The sequence below is a fragment of the Apiospora aurea genome (assembly GCF_038362705.1).
Source record: "Apiospora aurea strain CBS 24483 chromosome Unknown utg000002l_segment0_segment0, whole genome shotgun sequence".
Lineage (NCBI taxonomy): Eukaryota > Fungi > Ascomycota > Sordariomycetes > Amphisphaeriales > Apiosporaceae > Apiospora > Apiospora aurea.
This window is the reverse complement of record NW_027117389.1, coordinates 858,329-882,144: the sequence shown is the minus strand read 5'-3', so window position 1 is coordinate 882,144 and position 23,816 is coordinate 858,329. Positions and strand designations below refer to the sequence as shown.

The following is a 23,816-nucleotide window of genomic DNA, read 5'->3' as shown; positions in this document are numbered from 1 at the left end:
CTGCCAGTGGAGGCTAAACGGCGATAAGAGTCAGTCTACTAGTAGCTATCCACGCCATTGCCATCTGAGTTTTGACTCGCGTTCTTGTTTGTTTACCCATGCTCGTCGTAACGGTTCACTATAACCCAATCTCCACCTATGGCCGAGCGTACCAAAATTAAAGGTCAAGCACATGGCCGAGTGGGCTCCTCGAGTCCGACAGAAAAACGTGCATCAAGCTGGCGGGCAAACCCAGCCTCGTCCTCCCCTCAAACGCAGGACTCCCGCGAGTAATGGGCGCGCATTACCCGCCTGGCCGTTGCAGCGAGTTGGTTAAGTATGAACATGTGGGGGTTTACGCTTCGGCCGTGCAGTAGCTGCCGCTGTAACCTTAGTCGATAGATCGGGTTGGGATAAGCACAGCTTCTGCAAGAGGATGGGCCCCCGCGCTGCCGGCCACGTAAATCGAGGAGGGACGGGCCTCCCTGTCGTCTGGACTCGGCTTGTGAGGGTTTTGAGTACTAAAGACGTACATGGGACGGCTGTCCTCCTCCTTGGTCTGTCTCCTTGGGCTTGTTGTTACATCACGGTTCACCTGGTCGCCTTAGCCAAGCCTTCCTGCCTTATTTAGGTACTCATGAGGCCGGACGAGGCTCTTCATGTCACATCGCCTCGATAGAGCAGCAGCAATAGCAGCAGCAGCAGCAGCGAACGATGGCTTTCATGTTCCCCATCGAAACTGACCCTCAGTTACTGTTCGTCATCTGGTCGGTGCTCTTCACCGCGATGGCGATCGTAGCTGTGGGACTACGCCTCCTCGCCCGCCGTGTCGCCAACAGAAAGCTCGGCTCCGACGACATGCTCATGGTTTCTTCGTGTATAGTTCTCGTGACCTACCAGGTCGTGAGTATCTTAGGTTCGTCTTATTCTGCCTTGATCGACTGGTCTTGTGGTATTGATTGTTGGCGCAGCCGTAGTCGTCGGGGGTATGGGCTACCATGTCGACGAAATCGCGAACCGGTTTCATGTTCTCCCGCCATCCGAAATATTTACAAAGGTTAGCCAAGGGCCCCGTCTTCGTTAGGCTGTCCTTTCCTTATTGCTGACTTGAACGACGACTCTAGTATCTACTCGCCATGCAGATGTTGTGGTGCTTCAACCTGACTCTGACCAAAGCCGCCATCTTGACTCTCTACACCAAGATCTTCACCATGCGGCCTTTTGTCATCGTTGCCAAAATCACGATGGTGGTAGCCGCCTTCTGGTAGGTCGCATGCTGAACCCGACCGCTTAATGCCGGTATAAGGCTGACCACTTCGCACCTCAAGTACCACCATCATGGTAATAGGCTCCATATCTGTCTGCCAACCCGTCGCGTATTACTGGGACAAGACCATTCTAGGCGGCATGTGCGGAGACTACCCTGCCCTCTGGACAGCCAATGCCGGCATAAGCATTGCCACCAGCGTGGTCACACTGGTGCTGCCTATACCTCACGTGTGGAAGCTCCAGCTAGACCGGAACATGAGGATTTATCTGATCGGAGCCTTCAGCCTCGGATTTCTGTAAGGTCTCTTATGCATAAACGCCTATAAAATCACTTTACAAATATTGGTTTAACGAAGTGATTGACTAACTGGCTCTTCTAACAGCACATGTATCGCCGGAGCCGTCTACATCAGCATGATCGCCTCCTACGACCCGTCCGACTCGACCTACAACGCGCTGCCGCTGATGCTCGTCGCCTTCGTGGAGCCGGCCATGGACATCGCGCTCGGCTGCGTGCCGGTGCTGCGGCCGCTCTTCCGGCGGGCCAGCTACGGGGACCGAAGACACACGGGCACCCTGAAGCTTTCGGGCCCCGAGTCGTCGGTCGTGTCGGCCAGCTGCCTGCACGCGAAGAACAACAGCTGCGAGGCCGTGGGGCAGCACGAGCTCAGCGCCATCACGGTCAAGACGTCTTGGACCGTGCAGCATCATGGATGGGATAGCAAGTCGGACATTGGACGCGGCTGATGGGGCAATAGGGATGAAAACAGGAGGAAGAATCGAGTTCCTATCTAGTTGTACGATATGATGTCCCAGCGGGGAGTTGCTAGAAAGCTCTAAGTCGATCGCTCTGCATGGGAGAGAACACACACACACACCAACACGTCTTGGGCATTTCCTTATATGAAAGTATTTTCCAGGCAAGGGGTTCAGCCCCCAGAACGCCCTTGAGGCCCGGAAGAGCAGGCCAGCACACAATTGCATTTTGGGGGAACCCGAAGAAATACCAAGAACAGCTTCAAGGAGATATTTTAAATAAGAGTCAAAGGTGCACGGAAGGAACCCAGTGGTCCCTCTCTGCCGTCTCGGTAATGATAGTAACCTTTTAGCCAGCTCACCAGTAGCGTGTAAACATCTGGGGACATGGCGGTTGCTGTATAAGACGGTCAAGACGGAACCTGTGTGCCGACGGCTAAGGCGAAAAAAGAATGGTGGTTCTCGTCCATCGGGGTATCAAACGGCAGCAAGGGATCATTGTACTTGTGGAAGCTACTGGCGTCGTTTTTGAGGAATTTTTCGGCCACTCCAAGACCCTCTCTCGCTGTAAAGGTGTTCAGGGACCAGATAGGGGGAGCAGTCCAACAAACAAAACATGCTTCTTTTCGTCCTAGATATTTAAGCTGCACGTAGGCCGCTGTAGCTGAAACGATCCTCCATGCATGGCTTCAGATGAAGGCATATTTGTTGCCGCCCACTTTCGGGAATAGGAGTATGTGCGACCCGAGGGTGTGGTGAGAGTCGGCTTATTAGGTTCGGCTAGCCAGGAGGCAGCTTCATTTTTCGAGGAGGCATCCCTGAAGCCACACCGGCCACCTGAAGCTTGTTCTTTGCTTATGGATAGATTCCCCCTTACCGGGAAAGCTTAATCACGAGCCTGCCGCACCCTGATATGTCGAGTAGGGAATGCCTGATCCGCTAGGCCGCCTCATAAGCAGCCACACAGCACTGGAATGCAAGGTCTCTACGTCATTTGCACGGAAACCTCGGGACGCTCGCGGACGCCATGAGGCAACAAACACGACAGAAGCTGTGCACACCGCCCGGTGGCTTTCTACGGTGCTTTTCTCGTATGGGTGTTCGCCTGTGGCGGCGTCGTGCCGATCTTCGCTCTAATACACACACCCATTCTGATTGGCGGCTATGCGTGCAGCATCAGCGGCAGCAAGACAGTATAAAGACCAGGGCAAACGTCTGCCAAGAGTTTCCGATCATCATCTCGCATACCGAATCGTCTTTCCCAACGCCTATACTATTCCGGATCTACATTGCCACTCACGATTACTTGCCATCAAGATACCTACTTACCTCCCTATACGCAATCAACATGCGTCCCTTCACCATCGCCCTTTCTCTCCCTGTTTGGCTCCGCCTTTACGTAAGCACCCCTTCCCCCCTTTCCGGTTCTACTCGATTGAGACACTAGAGCTCGGACACTAAATGGACCATAGCTACGCGGAAGATGCCGCCGTCAAGCCCACCCAGACCATTCCGGCCTCTTGCACGACGACGCGCCGGAATGCCATCGTAACCCACAGCTGCTACACGGCCACGGCCTACACTACCCGCAGTACGTCTTCCCCATCTTTCACTTCTATCAAGCTCAGCATGCATACCTTCTTTTACGGATGATTATGGCCTTTCTGAAGTTGCCAACGCCGCCTTCGCTGTTTGTTCCTTGTAATATTACTGACAATTGTGCGACCACAGTCGGCGGCTGCGAGCGGCTCGAGTGCCCCCCGCGCACGAGGCCCGTCTTCTGCCCGCTCTTCGTCGCGGAGTCGACGGTCAAGGTCCCCTGCAAGACGGACTGCTGCCCCACCACGCCGACCACGGTCGTCACCACGCCGTGCCCGTCGCCGTGCCCGGAGTGCCCGCACCGGACCCAGGTCACCACCATCACGACCGGCTGCCCCAAGGAGTAGAAAAGGGTATGGAGGAAGTGGGACAGATATCGTGTGGAGCAGAGACGGAAGCAGGCAGACGAGATGAGCATAGCGGAGACGGAGGGCGACGACGACGACGACGCGCCTGCTGTGGACATGAACGAACTCCTTGATGACTTTGCTGAACTCGCGCTAGAAGATCAGCAATAGTAGCCCCAAGCAACGAGCGCCTGTTGCTATAGAATGAGAAACATTACGAAGTACAGCAGTGGTAGTGCCAGATCTTTCTTCCTATCTACATACCCTCGCAGCCAAGACATCCATTGCCCCGTGATATGTAGGTAGACATGGCTTCAAGGAAGCAGCTCCAGCCAGTGCCAGGGCATAGCACCGCCTCCAACACCTAGCAACTGCTACATACCTTCAACTAAGGTAGCTTCAATCGCATGATAGTTTCCCTGTTAGTACCCCGTTGGAGAAATGTCCCACAGGACCCCGTGTGGTTTCTTCCATCTCTCTTCCGCTCAACCACGCCACGTCATTACCAGCAGCTCCCATACAAGGCTCAAACGTACGATGCATCTGCTCCTGTGAATCTGTCCTGTCGAGCCTGCTGAGTCTAGAGTCGCACACGTCGCGTATTCATCCGGTCCGCTGCTTCCAATGGGCCACAGTCCAGTCTCAGGTACAACATGCGGAAATGTTGGCACCGTCGTAACTGCTGCACCCAACCAGTCCTGGGAGTGCAAGCCCGCCAAAGGCGATGCTGGCGGCGGTTCAGGCAGCTCTTCGACGGAGGCGGGGCTCGTCGTCCGTTGGGCGTCCACGGGGCGCGGGCTAGTATCCATTTCCGCATCTTTTCCCAGCGCTGGAGGCGGGATCCTTTGTCGTCGAGATCCCGGAGCCCCCCGTTCCTCTTCAGCTTTGCCAGCAGCCACTCCGGGATCCCGCCGCGAGTAGGGCCGCTGGGTACATCGCCCCTGTGACGGAGCATCGTCGCCTCGCGTTTGCAGTCCGTGTAGTACTTTTGGGCCGTAAGGTAGATGGGGGCGGCTTCGGTCTGTCGGGACTGAAAGATGGGGTCGGCGATGCCTCGGACGTCTCCGCCTAGTAACAAGTCCATAGGATGAGACATACCCACAATGCTGTATCGGGCCAATTCCAGGTACTCAGACAGCTGCTTCTGATGATCGACTTCTGTCTGCGCAGCAAGTAGGATCCACATGCAACTTTGGAGCGCGGAGTTGAAGTTTTCGATGTCTCGGGGGAGCACGAGACCTTTAGCTTCCGAAAGGGCCTCGGTCTCTTCGGGGATGGGAGTCTGTTACATGCTACTATTCTATTATTATACCATTTCTGGACTTTGACACATAGACTAGACCCGTTGACACTTGCGTCATACAGTATGTCGGCGTGGTAGCAGGGACAATCGCAGGGTTTGCATGTAGAGACCTGCGTCCTAGGTTGCAGAATTTCATGCCACATTGCCCACATACAAACAATCGCGCTGTCGATCGTTTGCGGTTGACTCACCTCACAATCTTCACCGAGGCGTTCCTCGTCAACTTCGATGCTGTCATGGCTCCGGACATTGATCATGGCAGACAGCTCTGCGTCTTCATCGACGCCAGCATTCTCCATCTCAAAGTCCTGGTCGGTGGCCGCCTCCACGTCCTGCAGGACATGTTTGCGTACTACGTCGTGGTCCGCCGCGTGGACAAGGAGCTCGTCGGACTCCGAAGGAGTGGTTGATGGAGCCCGGAAGGTAGACGACTGATGATTGGGATGGGGTGCATCAGAACGGGTTCCGGGTGTAGAGAAAGAGGGTAGTAAGGCAGAAAGATCCCCCTTGGAAGCATTGTTCTCCGCCATGGTGACTGATATGGCTTCTGCCGAGTCAGAGCCTTCCCTGGTGTGCGTGTATGAGTGGGGGTGTCGTGCATTTCTTGGTTTGAGTATCATAAGCTCAATACAAATACAGGAGGAAAGCTGATCTCGAGAGGGGGCTGGCGGTTGCTATATATCAGTCTTTTCCATCCACTGGCACCTGAGCCATCACCCCGTAGCTCATGGCCGCAGTTGCTGCGCGTCCTCCGAAGTAAGGTAACCAAGACCCAGCTGTCGCCAGAACTAAGGCTATAGCAGACTTTGACTTTAGTGTACCTGAGAGGAATCATGGTGAAGCTACTAGTGCTACGCTTACAAAGAACATGAAATGGAGTTTTGGCGCATAGGACAAATGATTCGCATGTTTTAGTCCGAATTGCATGGTGCTTAAAGCAGCCTAATGATTCGAGCACTTTTAAACAAAGGGGCTATTTAAGAAATACTATAATTATAGCATTATTAGTGAAACTATAATTTATAATTTACTATTTAAAGTAATATATGTTTAATAATATTTTTTGTTTCTTTAAAATTATTTTAATTACTTTAAATAGGTAATATATAAAATATAATTATTAAATTAATATTAATTATAAAATAAATTCTTATATAATATATAATATTATAAAGGTAAATAAACTTTTATTTCTTTTACTTTATTAAGTAAATATATATTAATTTTATTAAAAGAAAATAAATATATTTTATCAAAGGTTTAATTTAAATGTAATTTAATAAAGTAATATATTATAAATAATTTAAAATAAATCTACAAGATTTAACTTAATATAATAAATTAATTAATAGTTTAATATATAATTAGTATTTATTACTAGCTTATATATAAAACGCGGTTTATTTAATAAATTAATATTATTTTTTATTAAATTATCTACTTTATTAAAAAAGTAAAATATATAATATTAAAAAGCTTTTTAATTATTATACTTTATATTTTTTAATATTAAAAACATATAATTTATTCGGGAGGAGCCGTAGTTAATACTAATTAACTTTATATAAGGAATAAAGTAATACGCGGCTTTTTATATTATTATAATTTAGTATAAAAATATTAAGTAAACGTAAATAATAAAAAAGAGTATATATTTTTAATTTAGCTATGTTATAGTATTAAGCGTTAAGTTTTTAATGATATACTTTTTAAAGTTACTTATAATCTCGCCGCTTTAAGTTATACTAAGTTTTTTAATTTTTAACTTTATTATAATATACCTTTTCATTTAAATATAATTATATAGCGATATTAGAAATATATACGAAATTAATTAATTAAGTGAAATTAAAATATATTAAGTTAAAGAAAAAAGGAGGAAAAAAGGTTAATTTTAATGCGATACGAAAGGTAAAGTATAATATAGTATAAATTATCGCATCGAGTTTAATAAAGCTTTAATAATATTAATTAATTAAACCACGTGTATCGGCTTTAATAAAGCTTAATTACGTGATTAATATTTATTTTTAAAGTAATAAACTAAATATTTTACCGTTTATAATTATTTTTACGAAAACCGAGTTATTTATAAATCGCTTTTTTATAAATTAAATTTATAATTTCTCGTTATTTAACTCGTATTTTTAAGGTTTTATTTTTTTTAAAATAAATACGTCTCTTTTAAATAATTATACGTATACTAAGCTTATAATTATTAAATTATTTACTCGATTAAAAAATTAAATATATAATATTAAAAAGCTCTGTAATTATTATACTTTATATTCTTTAAAACTTTCTACGATACCGCTAACGAAGCCGAACGGGCGGAATATCGCCCCTATAAACGATGTAAGCCGGATGCGGTCGGGCGCATGCCGGAAAGTAAGGCGTTAAGGCGGGTGCGGGCTATGGTAGAACAGGGGTTGCCGCGGGCGGCCGCTGGACATGGAGATGCGACTCCGCCTCTCTCGACCAACAAGGGCTGCTTAAAACAGATGGCAGAGCAGGTCGGCCTTTCCAAGTGGCACTTTCACCGCACGTTTAAAGAGGTCACCAGCGCGACACCAGGGGTTTATTTGCGGCGACAAGCCCATGGCGCGCTGTCTTACTCTGCCCAGCTTCTGGAGTGGTCACCTTTAATGGAGCCCTTACGAGCTGATGAAGCGGAGAGGAAATGCCAATGGCCCCTGACTCAGCGTCGTTGACAGCTGAGTTGTCGGACGCAGACCTTGCTAGACTATTGGCGCTTCCGCTGGCCGATACAGTTCTGGAATGTCCCGAGTTTGACATTTCGAGCTTAGGCGACTGGCCTACTTCCTTGGAGATCGAATCCAATTCATATTCATAATACTCGTGCGCACTGGAGACTCTGCGCCTACCCGAGTGAGCCAGTCCGACTTGGCGCGCCATGAGTTGATGTCATTGCACGTTCAGCGCATCTGCACGCATCGGTTGAGATGCCTCAAAATCTCACAGGGATGACCTGGCATTTGTCCATGTACTCGCTCCCAGCGTTTCTGGTGAACAGAGAGCATCGATATTTCGACATCATGCCAAGACACTCGCGTGACGCCAACCGTGAAGATGTCGTCATCGTCGGGGTGGGTTGTCTGGAGTCTATTACAGTTGGATGCGCATGAGAGACCGCGGCCAAACCGTCATAATCATTTAAAAGCAAGCGATCCTCGGTGGCCACGCCGAAGCGTGTGTCGGCCCCTCGACGGGCACTCCCGTCGACGGCCGAGTTGTCACCTTCACCCACACAGCACTTCAGACTGCTTTCTTTTGGTGATTCTGTCATCAAGTACGAGGTGCAGGACCACGTGCCCCAGGTCTTCCGCTACGATCAAGGCGCGCTTCCGCTGTTGGGCATCACCATGCTGTACTTATTCAAGTACCTCAACTGGGGTGAAGCCAACGGCTTCAAACAAGGGTTCCCTAGGGTAGACCAGCACTCTGCCACGGAGCTACAGGGATGCCATTGGGTCTTTGCCACCAGCAGATGAACTGCAGCAATGCACAAAAACCCCCATGACACAAAGCGACCACCAGCCGAATCCCATGGGCTCGTCACTACCCCGTTTCTTCGTCCTGGGCGAAGTCCAGGCGCCAATCCCACTTGATCCCGGCTGGAGATGGCCACTCTCGTCTGGCCAGACGTTCTGCTTCCTAACAACGAGGATCCCTCGCACGCATCATGTGATGTGCACAACCATGGCTTCCAGTTACCAACCGTACTTGGTGCGTCAGTACTTGTGGGGAGTCTCTCCTTAAGGTTTGTATGTTATCCAGATTTACACAACGCGAACGGTTGCCGGGTTCCTGTGAAGATGCACAGGCTGTCATGGTGATGATTTCCCCAAGGCATCAAAATTACATCAAAGTGATTTGCACATAGTGGATAGCTGCCGGCTTCTTTTCTCCGGCTTCTTTTCTAGAAGCAAAAGCGGCCATCATGAGGATTTCCCGAAGTCATCAACCTCGCAGAACATTCTATATATATGTCGCATCGGTTTACGCAATTCACTTGTTGCTTCCCCGATACCAAGCTCTGCTCCCAAGACCCACGTCGCTTCAAGTCACAAACATATCCCAATCAGGCATTCCATTTCCCTTGACCATGTCGTACAAAGTCGCACCGTCAGTCATTCCATGCATTGACCATTGCTTTCTCACGATACTGACCAGGTTCCAGCCCCGTCCATAAGACGGACTACAAGCCGCATCCGACAGAGAAGATGAAAGCAACCCAGTGGATGGGTTCAAAAACAGTCAAGATCGGCGAGGTCCCCAAGCCAACCATCACGGCACCGAAAGATGCCATTGTTCGTATCACACACTGTTGCATCTGTGGTTCAGACCTGCATATGTACGGCGGTGAGATGGACAAGTATATGCAATCCGGAGACATTCTAGGCCATGAAGCGATCGGATACGTCGAGGAGGTGGGACACGCCGTCCATGGCTTCAAAGCCGGGGACCGTGTCATCATCCTTCCGGTCATCGCCTGTGGTGAGTGTTTTTACTGCGAGAAGGAGGAATACTCCCTTTGCGACAAAACGAACCCTTCCAAGGAGATGGAAGACCTGTACGGCCACCGCTTGTCTGGAATCTTCGGCTACTCGCACATCACTGGCGGCTATCCGGGCAACCAGGCCGAATACTGCCGCGTGCCCAATGCCGACCTGGTGCTGTTGCATTGTCCCGAGGACCTGCCTGCGAGGAAGGCTCTTGCCCTGGCCGACGTCACCGACACGGCCTGGCACGGCGTGGAGCTTGCAGAAGTGCGCAAAGGGGACGTCGTCGGCGTCTGGGGCTGCGGCCCGATCGGCCTCTCGATCCAGAAGCTGTCCAAGGAGGTCCGCGGCGCCAGCAAGGTGTACGCGGTCGACAAGGATCCCCAGCGGCTGGCGATTGCCGAGTCGTTTGGCATGATCCCCGTGGATGCTAGCCGGGTCAAGCCAGACGATTACATCCTGTCCATCGAGCCGCACGGCCTCGATCGCGGCATCGAAGCAGCCGGCTTCCGCTTCCCCAACTCGGTCAAGCACAAGGTCCTGAGAGCGACCGGGCTGGAGGGTGACAGCTCTGATACCGTCAGCGAGATCATCAGGGCTACGCGCAAGGGAGGCAACATGGCCTTGATTGGAGATTTCTTCTTCAACACCAACAATTTCCCTATCGGCATGTTGATGGAGAAGACCATCACCCTCCGTGGTGGACAGCTGATGGCGCAGAAAGTACGCTATCGCTCCATCTATCCTGGGCGCCAGTGATTAGCCTGCTAACTCTTCCAGTATTACCCATATCTTCTGAACTTGGTGAAGGAGGGCAAGTACGATCCCTCTTTCGTTTTCACCTATATCGGTAAGTAGGCTATTCTCCAGACTGACGCCATCAAGTTCTGACGACCATGTCATTCAGACGATTTCGAGAATATTCCAAAGGAATATGAGAAGCAGTACAACCATGAAGTACCGGGAGGCTTAAAGTCCATCATGGTCACGCCATACGGCCGGGAACTAAATCAGCCAGTGTAAGCTCTGCGAGGAACGTGTTGTGAATTTAGCTACCGATGCATGTAGAGTAAAAGTTTATCTCTTTAACCGACTTTTAACTTATATTATATATAACGTAATCTACGGTCTAATTGAATATACGGTCTAATTGAATACTTTTTAAGGCTTTATATAATAAAATATAAATTTATTTTATTATAACGTATTTAATATATTAAAATTAATTGGAATCCTTCTCTTTAAATATTTTTATATTATTTTAATAGGTGCGTATATTATGCCCGGGTTCCCTGTAAATTCTATAGCGTCGCGGGCGTGTCTTAAGCCTTTTTATATAATTATTATTCCGGCGTGATTTATCTTATAACTGTTTATTAATGTCCCTTTAAGATTATAGGTTTTCTTTAATTTATATACGAAGTAATCTTTTATCCTGTAACTGTTTCTTTTTTATACGGCGGTGCCGGTTAAGTATTTTATTTGCTTTTTATAATGCGGTTACTTTACCCTTTAAAAGAACGAGCCGGTATATTATTTACGTTATACCTTTCGTAATTTAGTTAAGTTTAATTAAAATCGACGTTAGAGAGTTATTTTAATGCCGTACGATACGGTTTCGAATGTATTCGGTTTAAGATTAGGCTTTAATTAAGTTATTTAAGGTTTTTAATTCTTAAGGAATAAGTAAGCCGGAAAACTTCCCCGGAGGTATTAAAGTACGTAGCTTTATATTTAATTATAAAATAATATATTCTAAATTATACGGGACGAGTCCTATCCTTCGAAAGCCTCTTTATATATTTAAAACGGTAAAAGTCGCTTAGAATGATTTTAAAAACATTAATAGGAAGTCTTTCTTTAAGATATAAGTAATATACGCCCGTATAAAACCTTTAATTTCTTTCTTATATACCCTTTTTAATGTACGAAAATAATTGATATTAAGAGGCTAAAGTTTATATAATAAATAAGAAGGTATATAGAGTATAATAATCGAGTTCTTTTTATAGTAAAGTTTAAAAACTATTAAGTAATAACTTTTATAGCTATTAAGGATTAATAGGCGGTAAGTATTTTTTATATAAGACTTCGTGTATTTATTAAAGTATCGAATTTAGTCCTTATTTCTTTTATTTATAGTTTAGTTATTTTTAATAATTACGATTATTTAATCTTTTAATAATAGGTTGTTTTCGTATTAAGAAAAGAGGTATGTTTTCCCGGTAAAAATAATATACGGAGGGATAGTGTAATCGTGTAATCCGACGCCCTATATTATTATAATTTATTCCCGGTTCCTTTACTATATTACTTTAAGCCTTCCATGTCGATTAAAGGTGATTACGATTATTTTAAATAAAATTTAGTTTATAAAAAACTTAATTTTGTTAAAATTATATATATCCTCTTTTTAAATTTTATATTTATTAATTATATTCCGTATAAAAAGTAAATTACGTACGATACGCGTTAAGATTTTCGTAAAGGATTCTTTAATAATTAATTTTTCAGTTAAAATATATTTAGAGATTTAAGTATTATTATACGAAATTAAAGGTTTAATTAACGCCGACGCGTCCCGCGTCGTGTAAGTTAAATAATCGATTCGCTATATCTTTAATATTATTTATTCGAGGTAAAAACGATTATAAATTTAGATTAATTATATATTATACGATTAATTACTTTTTAAAATTCGTAAGCTTTTACGTTAACGATTATATATTTCGTTATAAAATATTATCGCGACGCCGATAATATAAAATTATATAGGGGGATATTATATATTCGCGTTACGGCTTATATACGTAATTTAGGGTCTTTTTAAAACGCTTAGAGCGTTAATTATATATCGTTCTCTTTCTATTAATTTATTATTATAAGTGGTAAAAGTATAAGGTATAAAATGTGAGTTGTACGGAATTAAAAGAAAGTATTTAATTAAACCGTATATTTAATTGGACCGTGGATTACGTTATTTTTAAAAATTAATAGAATAATTTAAAGATTTTCCTCGAGTGTATTTAATTTTTTAAATTATTAAAGTTTATTATAAGAGTTCGTTTAATATTTAAAGGTTAAATAAAAAACTTATTAATTTAAAATATAAATTTTAAACGTTTTATAATTTATATATTTTTAAAATAATAAGATTTAATAAGATTACGCGACTCGATTTTATTTATTATACTTTATATAATATATAATATATAGTTAAACTTTAAACTTTAAATTAAACTTTTTAATTAACGTTAGTATTCTATTTATAATATTAAATTTATCTAATAATAATTATTTTTATTAAATAAGCCGTTAAACCCCTTTACGTTTACACCCTTTAATGTATAAGCTATTTTACACTTAAATCGAGATATTTCTTATACTATTAAAACTTTTTAATTAAATATAAAAAATATATAAAATTAATATAAAAGTATATAATAAACTTAAATTTATAACTATATAAGAATGTAAACTTTAAATTTTTTTAAAAAACCGTTAATACTTTAATTTATTTTCTTAGAAATAAATTCTATATTTTTAAAGATTCACTAATAAAATACTAATAAAATTTAAAATCACGTTAAATAGAGATATTATATTTTCCCTTTATAAAACAAACCTGTTTCTAATTTTAATAAAAACTATAGCTAGCGTTATTTTATACTACTTATTTTATTTATTTAAATAACGTGGTTTACCACTACGCGACGTATATCACTTAGCGACGCAGCTTTTTTATTTCTCGACCTTTTTATATAAATTAATTTAATTATAACGTTTAAAATTAATTAAAACTATTCGTTATTCGATTTTTCGCTTAATTTTATATTTTTTTTTATATATTCGCGTATTATAACTTATTTCGCCGTAAATATTATAGCGCCTTTTATTGGTCGCTTTCCGCTTTAATAAACCTTTATTTTTACTTTTATCGGACGTTAAACGCTTTTTCTTTTACTTTTTCGTTTTATAGTTATTAAAGTTTTTTAATAATAAAGGCTTTTTTAAGCTAAACTCGTAACTTTTTAGCTCTTTAGCGCTTAAAAAGTGTTAAATTAACCTCCTTTAATATATATATTTTATCGTATATAAAAGTTATTTTATAAATTATTTTAATTATACTTTTCGCTATTTAGTTTACCGTATTTAAAATCGGCGTTAAAGAGTTTTTTTAATAAATAAAGTATTTAATTATTTATTAAGGGTTAAATAACGTTTAAAGGTTATAAATATTAACTATTCCTAAATTAAATAGGTTAAGTATAAGCGTTTAAAGATATATATTTAACTTGTTAATTACTTCGTTAAGGTTATAAATTATTAAATTAAATACGTTAAATCTAGATTTAATATTAACTTTTATAAAAATAATAAAATATATAGCTTTAAAGGTAATAAAAAACTCGAGTTTAATAATATAATTTATAAAAGCTTTAATAAATAACTCGATTTTTTTTAAATAAATACGCTTTAAAAGCGAATAAAGTATTATATTAAGAGGTTAAAGTAAATACAATAAATAAGGAGGTATATTAATAATAATAATATCGTTATTTTAGTAATATACCTTAAATTCGGCCGAAATATAGCTTTTATAACCGTTAAAAATTAGGAAACGGTAGCGACCCTTCGTTTACGATTTAATATATTTATTAAAATACTTAATTTAATTTAAGCTTATTTCGTTATTAATCTAATTATTAAAAATCGGCTTAATTACTTAATCGCCCGGTAAATTAATTTCGTGGAATTAGTTCGCGAGGTAATATTAATTTTTAACGATTAAAAACGGCGGAATATATTAACCCTATAAATTAATATATTTAATCGCCGTTACTTATTCTCGATTATTAAGCTAGACCGATTTCGCTTTTTTACGCCGCTCGACGCGTATTACGACGAATATTAACCTAATTATATTTATTATAAAGCTAGTTTCGTTAAAATTTTAAATATTTGTATTAACGATCCCGTATTTCGCCTTTATATTCGCGACTAATATAAGTTAAATAGAAATAACTTTAAAGTTTTTATAAAAAGCTTTTTAATAATCGTACCGACGATTTATTTTAATTTTAAAGTTCGGGTTATAATCGATAAAAAGTTTAACTTAATATTTACCGACGCGGTCACCGTTACGTAACGCGATAAAGAAATTAATTATATTTTTTATATTAACGAAATTAAGAGGTATCCCTTAAATATTTAAATTAATTATATATTTACGAAGTATTTCCTTTTTAATTAAATTTATTTTACGTCGTTTTAATTAAATTTTATGTCTTAAAGTTTAGCCGTAAATTCGATAACGTAAAATTAATTCGGGTATATTATAAGCTTTTACTATTACTTTTTAACTTATTTAATTCGATCCGTTTTATATCGTTTAAATTATTAAAATTATCCGATTTTTTAAAATTAATTAAGCATTATAATTATAAAAGTATTATACGTTAAAATTTAATTATATTGGAATTAAATTTAAGTGCGTCGCTAAGTAATATACGTCGCGTAATAATAAATTACGTTATATTAATAAGTATAAATTAATTAATATACCTTAAGTAATAAATTTTAATATAATAAACACATTAACGTAGTTTACTACTACGCGACGCATATTACTTAGCGACGCACTTTTTTTACTTCTCGACTTTTTTATATAAATTAATTTAATTATAACGCTTAAAATTAATTAAAACTACTCGCTATCCGATTCTTCGCTTAATTTTATATCCTTTTTTATATATTTACGCATTATAACTTATTTCGCCGTAAACATTACAGCGCCTTTTACCGGTCGCCCTCCGTTTCGACGAACCCCTATTTTTATTTTTATCGGGCGTTAAACGCTTCCCTTTTTACCTTTTCGTCTTATAATTATTAAAATTCTTTAATAATAAAGGCTCTTTTAAGCTAAACTCGCGACTTTTTAGTTTTTTAACGCTTAAAAAATACTAAATTAACCTTTTTTAATATATATATCTTATCGCGTATAAGGGTTATTTTATAGGCTATTTTAATTATACTCTTCGCTATTTAGTTTACCGTATTTAAAATCGGCGTCGAAGAGCTTTTTTAATAGATAAACACCCTTTTTTTAATATAAATAGAGTACTTAATTATTTATTAAGGGTTAGACGGCGTTTAAAGGTCGTAGGTATTAATTATCCTTAAACGGAATAGGTTAAGTGTAAGTGTTTAGAGACGTATATTTAGCTTATTAATTACCTCGTTAAGGTTATAAGGTATTAAACTAAATACGTTAAATCTAGATTTAATATTAATTTCCGTAAAAACAATAAAATACGCGGCTTTAAAAGCGATAAAGAACTCGAGCTTAGTAATATAGTTTATAAAAGCCTTAATAAATAATTCAATTTCTTTCGAATAAGCACGCTTTAAAGGCGAATAAAGTACTATATCGAAAAGTTGGAACAAGTGCAATAAATAAAGAGGTATATTAATAGTAATAATATCGTTATCCTAGCAATATACTTTAAATTCGGCCGAAATATAGCTCTCGTAGCCGTTAAAAATTAAGAGGCGGTAGTAACCCTTTATTTATAATCTAGTATATTTATTAAAGTATTTAATCTAGTCTAAGCCTATTTCGTTATTAGTCTAATTATTAAAAATCGGTTTAATTACTTAATCGCCTAATAAATCGGTTTCGCGGGACTAATTCGCGAAATAATATTAACCTTAAATAATTAAAAACGACGGAATACACTAGCCCTACGAATTAATATATTTAATCGCCGTTACCTATTTTTAATTACTAAGCTAAACCGACTTCGCTTTTTTATACCGCTCGGCGCGTATTACGATAAATATTAACCCGATTATATTTATTATAAAGCCGGTCTCGTTGAAATTTTAAATATTTTCGTTAACGATCCCGTATTTCGCCTTTATATTCGTAACCAGCGTAAACCAAGTAAAAATAACTTTAAAATATTTATAAAAAACCCTTTAATAATCGTACCGACGATTTATTTTAATCTTTAAGTCTAAGTTACGGTCGATAAAACGCTTAACCTAATACTTACCGACGCGGTAAAAAAAATTAGCTATATCTTTTATACTAACAAAATCGGGAGGCATCCCTCGAATATTTAGATTAATTATATATTTATAAAGTACCTCCTCTTTAATTAGATTTATTTTACGTCGTTTCGATCGGATTTCGCGTTTTAAAGTTCGGCCGTGGATTCGATAACGTAAAATTAATTCGGGTATATTATAAGCTTTTACTACTATTTTTTAACTTATTTATTTCGGTTCGTTTCGTATCGTTTAAATTATTAAAACTATTCGATTTTTTTAAGATTAATGAAGTATTATAATTATAAAGGTATTACGCGTTAAAGTTTAATTATATTAAAATTAAATTAAGGTGCGTCGCTAAGTAATATACGTCGCGTAATAGTAAACCACGTTAACTCGTTTACGCTTATTAATATATTACCTATTATTTTAAATTATATATATAATTAATGTAAGCTTATAGCTTAACTTAACTCTTAGCTCCTATGCTTTAAAGAGAAGATATAAGTATATATAGGCATGAAATTAGTTTACTTAGAGAAATAGGGATTTAAGAGGTAGATTATAAGTGTTTAATAATAAGGTGGCACTACGATGTCTCCCCTTAGTTATAATATTACTGGGACGAAGCTTAGAGATTCTAGATCCGTCAAAAAGCTCGAAGAAAGGACTCTGCTAATGTTGCCCACCAGCCCAGATGAGCGAGTAAAATCGACGAAGGTTATCTGAGCAGCATCAAGTAAACTAGAGCATGCTAAGCGCAAAAGTCAGCATCAAATAACACAAATCATGGTTTGGTGGTGTAGTTGGTTATCACGTCAGTCTAACACACTGAAGGTCCTGGGATCGAGCCCCAGCCGAATCAAGAATTCCTTTTTTTGCTTGTCCCATCGCCAAAGCGATGGCACAATGCACTTCGTTCTTTGCACGCCCAATCTTTTTAATGGGTTAAACGGTACATGCCTTGTGGTTATAGAAATCTTCGCATTTGTTTGCCGACAGCTGATTGCGATTTTCTATGAGTAAGAACCAGTTTGAGCTAGTTCCAGGTATGCAGTTTAGCGAGTACAGGGGCCTAATTGCGTCAAACTCAACAGATCGTGTCGGTCGGGATACGCCCACAACCCTCCGGCTCATCTCCCGTAATCAAACCCAACAAAACCGCGCTTCATTCCGCAGTCGCCACCTGTATGCATCCTTTCGAACTTCTATTGGCGCCAATTCCAATGCCGACCACAGTCCAGAATATCAAGCCGTTGAGAAGGGCGTGCGACCGGTGCTACGAGCTCAAAGCACGTTGTCAGCCTGTCTTGTCGGGGACAAAGTGTTCTAGATGCGAAAGACTTGGATTGGACTGCTCCACCGTCCGCCCCGTTCGACCAGCAGGACGGAGGGTGCAGAGGCGGCGACTCCCGGTTTCTGCCAAGCTGTCGGAGGAGCAACCTGAGGGCATAGTCGCCTGGTTGAATGGCGCGTCCGATCTGCTCCCGGATGAGCGGGATCTGCTGATCTTCCTCCTAGGTCGCCCCGAAACCCTGGACTGCTATGTCGTTTGCCCAAGTTTCCAAGCCGCAGCGCAACAGGCATTAGTCAGTCAGCTATCGGCAGCTTTACCGACGGTCAAGGATGCATATCTCGCGTTTGCGATTGCGCTGAAGCAGCTTGACCCTGCCCTTTCAATGGGCACCGATGGCATCGTTCGGCATGCGTCATCCGCCATGGCAACGCTGCGCTCGCTCCCAGTCGCAAGCCGGAAAGACGTAGCCCTGTGTCTGACACTGGGAGCCGCGCTCGCATTATCTATGCACTCGACTATTGGCATGGGCGTTGCAGAAATCTGTCGATACTGCCTTACGGCTACTATGCCATTCGTGGAGAAGTCGCTGGTGTCGGATGAACACACCAAGTCGTGGCATGGCTTCATGGTGCTACTGGAGACTATGGACTGCCTTGTACATCGCCAGAAGCCCGCGACGAGACTCCAGACCGGGACTTCAGAAGAGAGTGTCGATCGCCATTTGGGTCTCTGCTCAACCTTGCTGCCATACTACTACGACCTCTGTACGGTCAGCCACTCGCTGGCCAGCACATCTGACACAGACGTCTTGGCCTTGCTACACAAGCAGCTGGACGGAATACATGCCTCAGTAGAAGCATGGAGACCATATCATGCAGGTTCCTTTGCAGGCCAATTTGAGTCGGCAGAGATTGTCAGTCTCCTGGCTCAAGCCAAGGTCTACCGACTGGGTGCACTTCTCGTGAGCCACCGCCTGCGACATGCGTTCGGGGAGCATGATAATGCGGCCGACGTATGGTCCAAAGAGATTCTGATGGAGCTGGAGATTGCACACACGATTACACGGCGACCCATCCGATGTGTGACGCTGCCGTTCATGATTGCCGTAGTCGAAATCCGAGACCTCACCACGCGAGACAAAGCGATCGAAAGTATAGACGAGTACATCGATGACTGCTCCCCGGTCGTGAGGGGAGCGGCTGGGGAGTTCTTGCGTAGGATCTGGCGTGACAGAGACTTGCAGGTTACATCATGCTGGCTGGATTCGATCCACAAACCTTGTCCCGTAATACAATCCATAGAGACAGCGTGCGCTGCTTAATGCAGAGTATGCCGTATGGAATACACTCAAATACTTATAATACATATAATGTCTTCACATCGAGATTTATTGACGGATTATACGAGTGATGTCTGCATATATTGCATGTCTTATCCACCCTTCATATCTCACGACGACCTCCGGGTGACATTGTGTTATGTCGCTGGACACATATTTGGTTGCCCATTAGTTCGCACCCCTTTATTCGGTGTGACCGCCAGCATCCTCAGCAGAAATGATCCAGTCGTCCTCATTGTATACCAGAACGTCGGGGTGCCAGGTAAACTACGGACTTGACCGCAGCCAAGACAGCTTCCTCGTACGGGTAGACAGTTCGGGGGAGAATTATCCATGAACTCATTACTATAAAGGCAAGCCAAACCGTCAGTATACCATACACAGGACGCATAGGAAAAGAAGGGGAGAAAAAAAGAAACTGTCTGTTTGCAAATAGACCATAATATCTCAGTCAGCAAGGAACTTACATATTGTCCCGGATGACAATCTCGCACTCCTGGCGGATCATATTTTGCTTCGCCTCGGGAAGCGAAGTAAATGCGACCGAAGCCGCAAGGACTGCAATCAGAATGCGTCGAGCCCTTTTGCGCCGCTCATATAGCCGCATCGCGCGGAATCGCAGCTGGCCCGAAGCCTGGGCTCGGGGAATACCGTCGGTCATCCTTGTGCTGAAACGGTATTGGGTTAGTAAGAGAATATCCTTTTGCGACGACGACGACAGTGTACTTACGGTGAAGGCCGTTTCTAGACGACTCGTGTACTAGCAGTATTGCAACTTTGATTTCTTCAGGTCCCTATATCGTGAATCAACATTAGTATAAGGAGCCATTGAGTTCATTCTGTGAAAGCGTACCTTTGGGAGTCTGTATAACCCGTAGAATACTGATTTTTGGGGCAGTAGATGTGTCGGGTTTGAAAGGGTGTGACGTTTTGGGTGCTCAGGATTTTGGATGATCAGAATTTTCGTTAGTAAAGACAGTATGAAGTAAATAATCACCATCTAGGCGAACAATGCAAGCTCTGGAGGGCCAGTACAGGTCTGGCCTGATTGTCGAATTACCGGGTTTTCACTTGACCCTCACGAGATCCCCGACTTGGCCCTCACAGAAACATCGATTCGTATATGGCAGAACGTACCGTATACAACTTCCGAGCAACAAATGTATACTGCCCGCCGGAACCTCAACATAGTAAATATGGGCAACAAGGCCCCTTATTTATATATAAGTATGTGTCATATTGTCTGGGACAATATATACCAATCTTTGCCACATCTAAGCAGTGCAATTTGCTGTTAGTTGAATTGTCACCTTTGAGGCGACCTCTGAAGTTACATGGATAACAGTATAGCCCTTTATATCCTATTGTTTATCATGTGCCTGATGACCACGATGTACAGTCATGCCGTTCCCGCTCACACTCACTAGTCCTCAGATATACAGTAATGCGTTTGTTTGGCACTATCTATCAGTTTGTATCTCTACATGTAACCCAGTAGTTGAGACAGGTCTTTTGAGAGTGATGAGTAATTTGCTTCTGGCGGAGATGTCATATTGGCCAGATAGCTTCAATCTTGATTTATGATTCCATCAAGCGCCGCCGCTGTGCTCATCAGTGCCTCATCTTGATGTCTGTATCCGACCAACTGGACACAAACCGGAGCGTGTTCGTAGTCCTTAGCACCGGTGTCTGGGTAGTATGTTGTGTTAGTCGATTGAAGACACAGCTAAACAGAGGATTGTCACTTACATTGACTGTAGACCCTCGCATCCTGCGCTCCGAACTTGGCGTTGCTCACGTCATCCGCCGCATCTTCCTCGCGGACATGGTCGACGGGTATGACGATCGCGGGGTAGTCGAGATAGTTCCACAGGCCCGTGTAGGTGATGGCCGACCACTTGTCCAAAGGCACGGCCGTGTGGGGCGCCGGGGGCATGAGGACCGCATCGAGGTCGTTATCGCGGAAAAGAGACAGGTAGGTCTTGGCCGCTTCGGCGCGGCGGACGTTGAGGTGGAAGAACCCCTTCAAGGTGGTGCCCGGTTGCAAGAGGAGAGGCTCGAGGGCTTGGAGAGAGGGGACGAGGGGCTCGCCGGTTCGACCAAATTGCTCGAAGTAGTTCTTTGGTGAGCAATGGTTAGATTTAACTGGCGGTCAGGAGGGGACGTTGGGCTGTTGCGGGGAAAAGGGGGAGCTGCATGTCTTGTTTGGACCTACATCGCTTCCGGACAACGTGTAATAACTGAGGAGATCTTCGTAGATTTGTCCGACTCCAGGCAGTGTGACAGGCACGAGCTCGATGTCGTCCCTGATTCCGAGAAGATCAGCTGCTTTCTTCAGGCCACGACGGACCGGAGGCGTAGGGGTATAGAGGCCATCGTTTTCCACGAGGCCGATTCGGCGACGCTGCTCCTTTGCGGGACTAAGGTTGCTCCAGGGCAGGGAGATGACAGTACTGTCGTACTTCCAGGTCCCTGCCTGCATAACGGTCCGAAGAAAGAGCGAGATGTCACGCACCGATGTGGCTAGGGGGGCCAGCTGAAGACATTACCCCAACTGTACCAGGAACGGTCAGGTCGCGCACACCGCCATGAGGCACCACACCCACGCTTGGCCGGAGTCCGTAAAGGCCGTTGCATACCGAGGGTACGCGGTTGCTCCCGCCGATATCAGTGCCCACGCCAAGAAGACTGCCCCTGAGCGCAATAAGGGCTCCCTCGCCGCCAGTGCTGCCACCCGCGGTCAAGTGGGTGTTGCGCGGGTTCATCGTGCGCCCGAAGACGTTGTTATCACTGTCGCCTGTCATGATGGACTGGAGGAGGTTGGTCTTGCAATAGAGGACGGCACCCAGGTCGAGCAACAGGGTGGCCAGACTGCTATGCTCCTTGGCCGGTTCGTCGACGTAGCAGGCCAGTCCGGTCGATGTATCTTGACCCTTGTACGCGAAGCTGTCTTTCAGGGAGATCGGGAGCCCCCAGAGGGGAGGGAGAGGGTCGCTCGGGGTTTCGCGTCTTTTGGCGTCGAGCTGGCGGGCTCGGTCGATGGCTTCGTCGAAGAAGATTTCGGTTAGGCAGTTGACCTGTTGCTTCAGTTCGTATTCTATATTGTGAGAGAAGGTGTAGTCAGCGTACCAGTTGTTGGGCAATGGCGGCTCTCTTGCAGAAGGCTACAGTGACTTTCTCGGCAGAGAAGTCACCAAGCCGAAGCTTGGCCAACAGATCAGTGGCATCGTATTTGGAAGTAATCTCGCATTCGACATCGTTCAAGACACCGCATGTTGTGGGAATGTCCACTAGGTAAGTGGCATCTTTGAAGGTCTCGGGGGAGATCAGTCAGTGTTTGGGGATCTTGCAGCCCCGCTGAGCGACCTTCTCAGCAGCAATGGCTTTGTAATCTTTCATTGTCGAAGATGTCATGAAAATTTCACTATTCTGAGTTTGTAACAAGTGATCAAGGATGCACACTCAATCATCTCAGAGGGATTGTCGCATCGCCGACCCCTATTTATGCATTTTCAGAACTGTGTGGCCTTTATTCTCTGCATCCGATCGCTGACTGTTGAGACGAGTTGCCCACACGGAGACCCTCCGGCCAGGGTTCCTGTCAATCTTCCGTACAACTCTCCGGTCAATCCTCCGGCCGGTGGTGAGAAATTAGTGGGCCGTTAGCACGCTAGGGATTAGCGAGCGGATGGACTATAAGCTGATTGGATATGTGCTTGGGTGAGAATCTCACATTAGAATATGTTAAGGAACCCCGTTGATGCCGGCATTTTGCCTTCTCTTGGCACTAGCAGATGTCCCTGCGTGGCTCGCCGAAAAGGGGTACCGACATACGTACAAGGTAGGTACACTGCTGAGTCGCCTCGAGCTTACTCAGTAGCCGCATGATTAGTCGCGAAAAAAAGGCTGTATAATAAGCACCCGTCATCCTTGCTGGCTAATGTCATTGTCTTAGTGAACAGTTTTCGAGACGATATTGCGAGTGAAGATGTTAAGCATAAAAGTGACAAAGAAATATTGCAGTGAAATAGAATATTATGGGACATGTCTTGATGGAAAACTATAGGAAATAACTGCAAACTTCTTATAGGTAATTATCAGTTAGGCATAGGCGGTAAGACTTCCACTTTGTAAGAGGTTTCTATAATGGATCTCGTTGCCTAAATAACCAAAGAAAACAACAGTACATGCAGACTTCGGATAAAGAATGCAACAGCCAAGTACACCATATCGTGTCTGACAAGCCTATTAAGAAAGAAACAATAGTTTTGTTTACAAATGGGCTCGGGATGCAATATTGTAGCCAAAGCCGAGTGCTGCCCAGAAACCTGGTAATGATCGACTAAAA

The 23,816-nt window shown here is 43.0% G+C and overlaps 7 protein-coding genes across 7 annotated transcripts; 6 read left to right on the top strand and 1 right to left on the bottom strand.

Annotated features, from left to right (window-relative positions):
* Positions 1-693: 693 nt before the first annotated feature.
* PG986_002673 (uncharacterized protein) lies at positions 694-1,995 on the top strand (the record flags this gene model as incomplete). Its single annotated transcript, XM_066838895.1, has 5 exons — positions 694-895; positions 951-1,036; positions 1,104-1,243; positions 1,308-1,544; positions 1,632-1,995. The coding sequence occupies 5 exons, from the start codon at positions 694-696 to the stop codon at positions 1,993-1,995; spliced, it is 1,029 nt and encodes a 342-aa protein (XP_066703959.1).
* Positions 1,996-3,465: 1,470 nt separating this feature from the next.
* PG986_002672 (uncharacterized protein) lies at positions 3,466-3,950 on the top strand (the record flags this gene model as incomplete). Its single annotated transcript, XM_066838894.1, has 2 exons — positions 3,466-3,595; positions 3,736-3,950. 2 exons carry the CDS (start codon positions 3,466-3,468, stop codon positions 3,948-3,950), a joined length of 345 nt encoding a protein of 114 aa, XP_066703958.1.
* A 1,103-nt stretch (positions 3,951-5,053) lies between these two features.
* Positions 5,054-5,663, top strand: PG986_002671 (uncharacterized protein; the record flags this gene model as incomplete). The annotated part of the gene is made up of 3 exons (XM_066838893.1): positions 5,054-5,076; positions 5,291-5,314; positions 5,375-5,663. The coding sequence occupies 3 exons, from the start codon at positions 5,054-5,056 to the stop codon at positions 5,661-5,663; spliced, it is 336 nt and encodes a 111-aa protein (XP_066703957.1).
* Positions 5,664-8,309: 2,646 nt separating this feature from the next.
* On the top strand, positions 8,310-8,765 carry PG986_002670 (uncharacterized protein; the record flags this gene model as incomplete). The annotated part of the gene is made up of 2 exons (XM_066838892.1): positions 8,310-8,360; positions 8,439-8,765. 2 exons carry the CDS (start codon positions 8,310-8,312, stop codon positions 8,763-8,765), a joined length of 378 nt encoding a protein of 125 aa, XP_066703956.1.
* Positions 8,766-9,379: 614 nt separating this feature from the next.
* On the top strand, positions 9,380-10,799 carry PG986_002669 (Formaldehyde dehydrogenase; the record flags this gene model as incomplete). The annotated part of the gene is made up of 4 exons (XM_066838891.1): positions 9,380-9,399; positions 9,455-10,499; positions 10,557-10,626; positions 10,684-10,799. 4 exons carry the CDS (start codon positions 9,380-9,382, stop codon positions 10,797-10,799), a joined length of 1,251 nt encoding a protein of 416 aa, XP_066703955.1.
* Positions 10,800-18,058: 7,259 nt separating this feature from the next.
* Positions 18,059-19,450, top strand: PG986_002668 (uncharacterized protein; the record flags this gene model as incomplete). The annotated part of the gene is made up of 1 exon (XM_066838890.1): positions 18,059-19,450. The coding sequence occupies one exon, from the start codon at positions 18,059-18,061 to the stop codon at positions 19,448-19,450; it is 1,392 nt and encodes a 463-aa protein (XP_066703954.1).
* Positions 19,451-19,931: 481 nt separating this feature from the next.
* Positions 19,932-22,867, bottom strand: PG986_002667 (amidase; the record flags this gene model as incomplete). The annotated part of the gene is made up of 8 exons (XM_066838889.1): positions 19,932-20,212; positions 20,322-20,331; positions 21,126-21,157; positions 21,218-21,587; positions 21,684-21,940; positions 21,984-22,545; positions 22,598-22,783; positions 22,835-22,867. The coding sequence occupies 8 exons, from the start codon at positions 22,865-22,867 to the stop codon at positions 19,932-19,934; spliced, it is 1,731 nt and encodes a 576-aa protein (XP_066703953.1).
* Between the last annotated feature and the right edge of the window lie 949 nt (positions 22,868-23,816).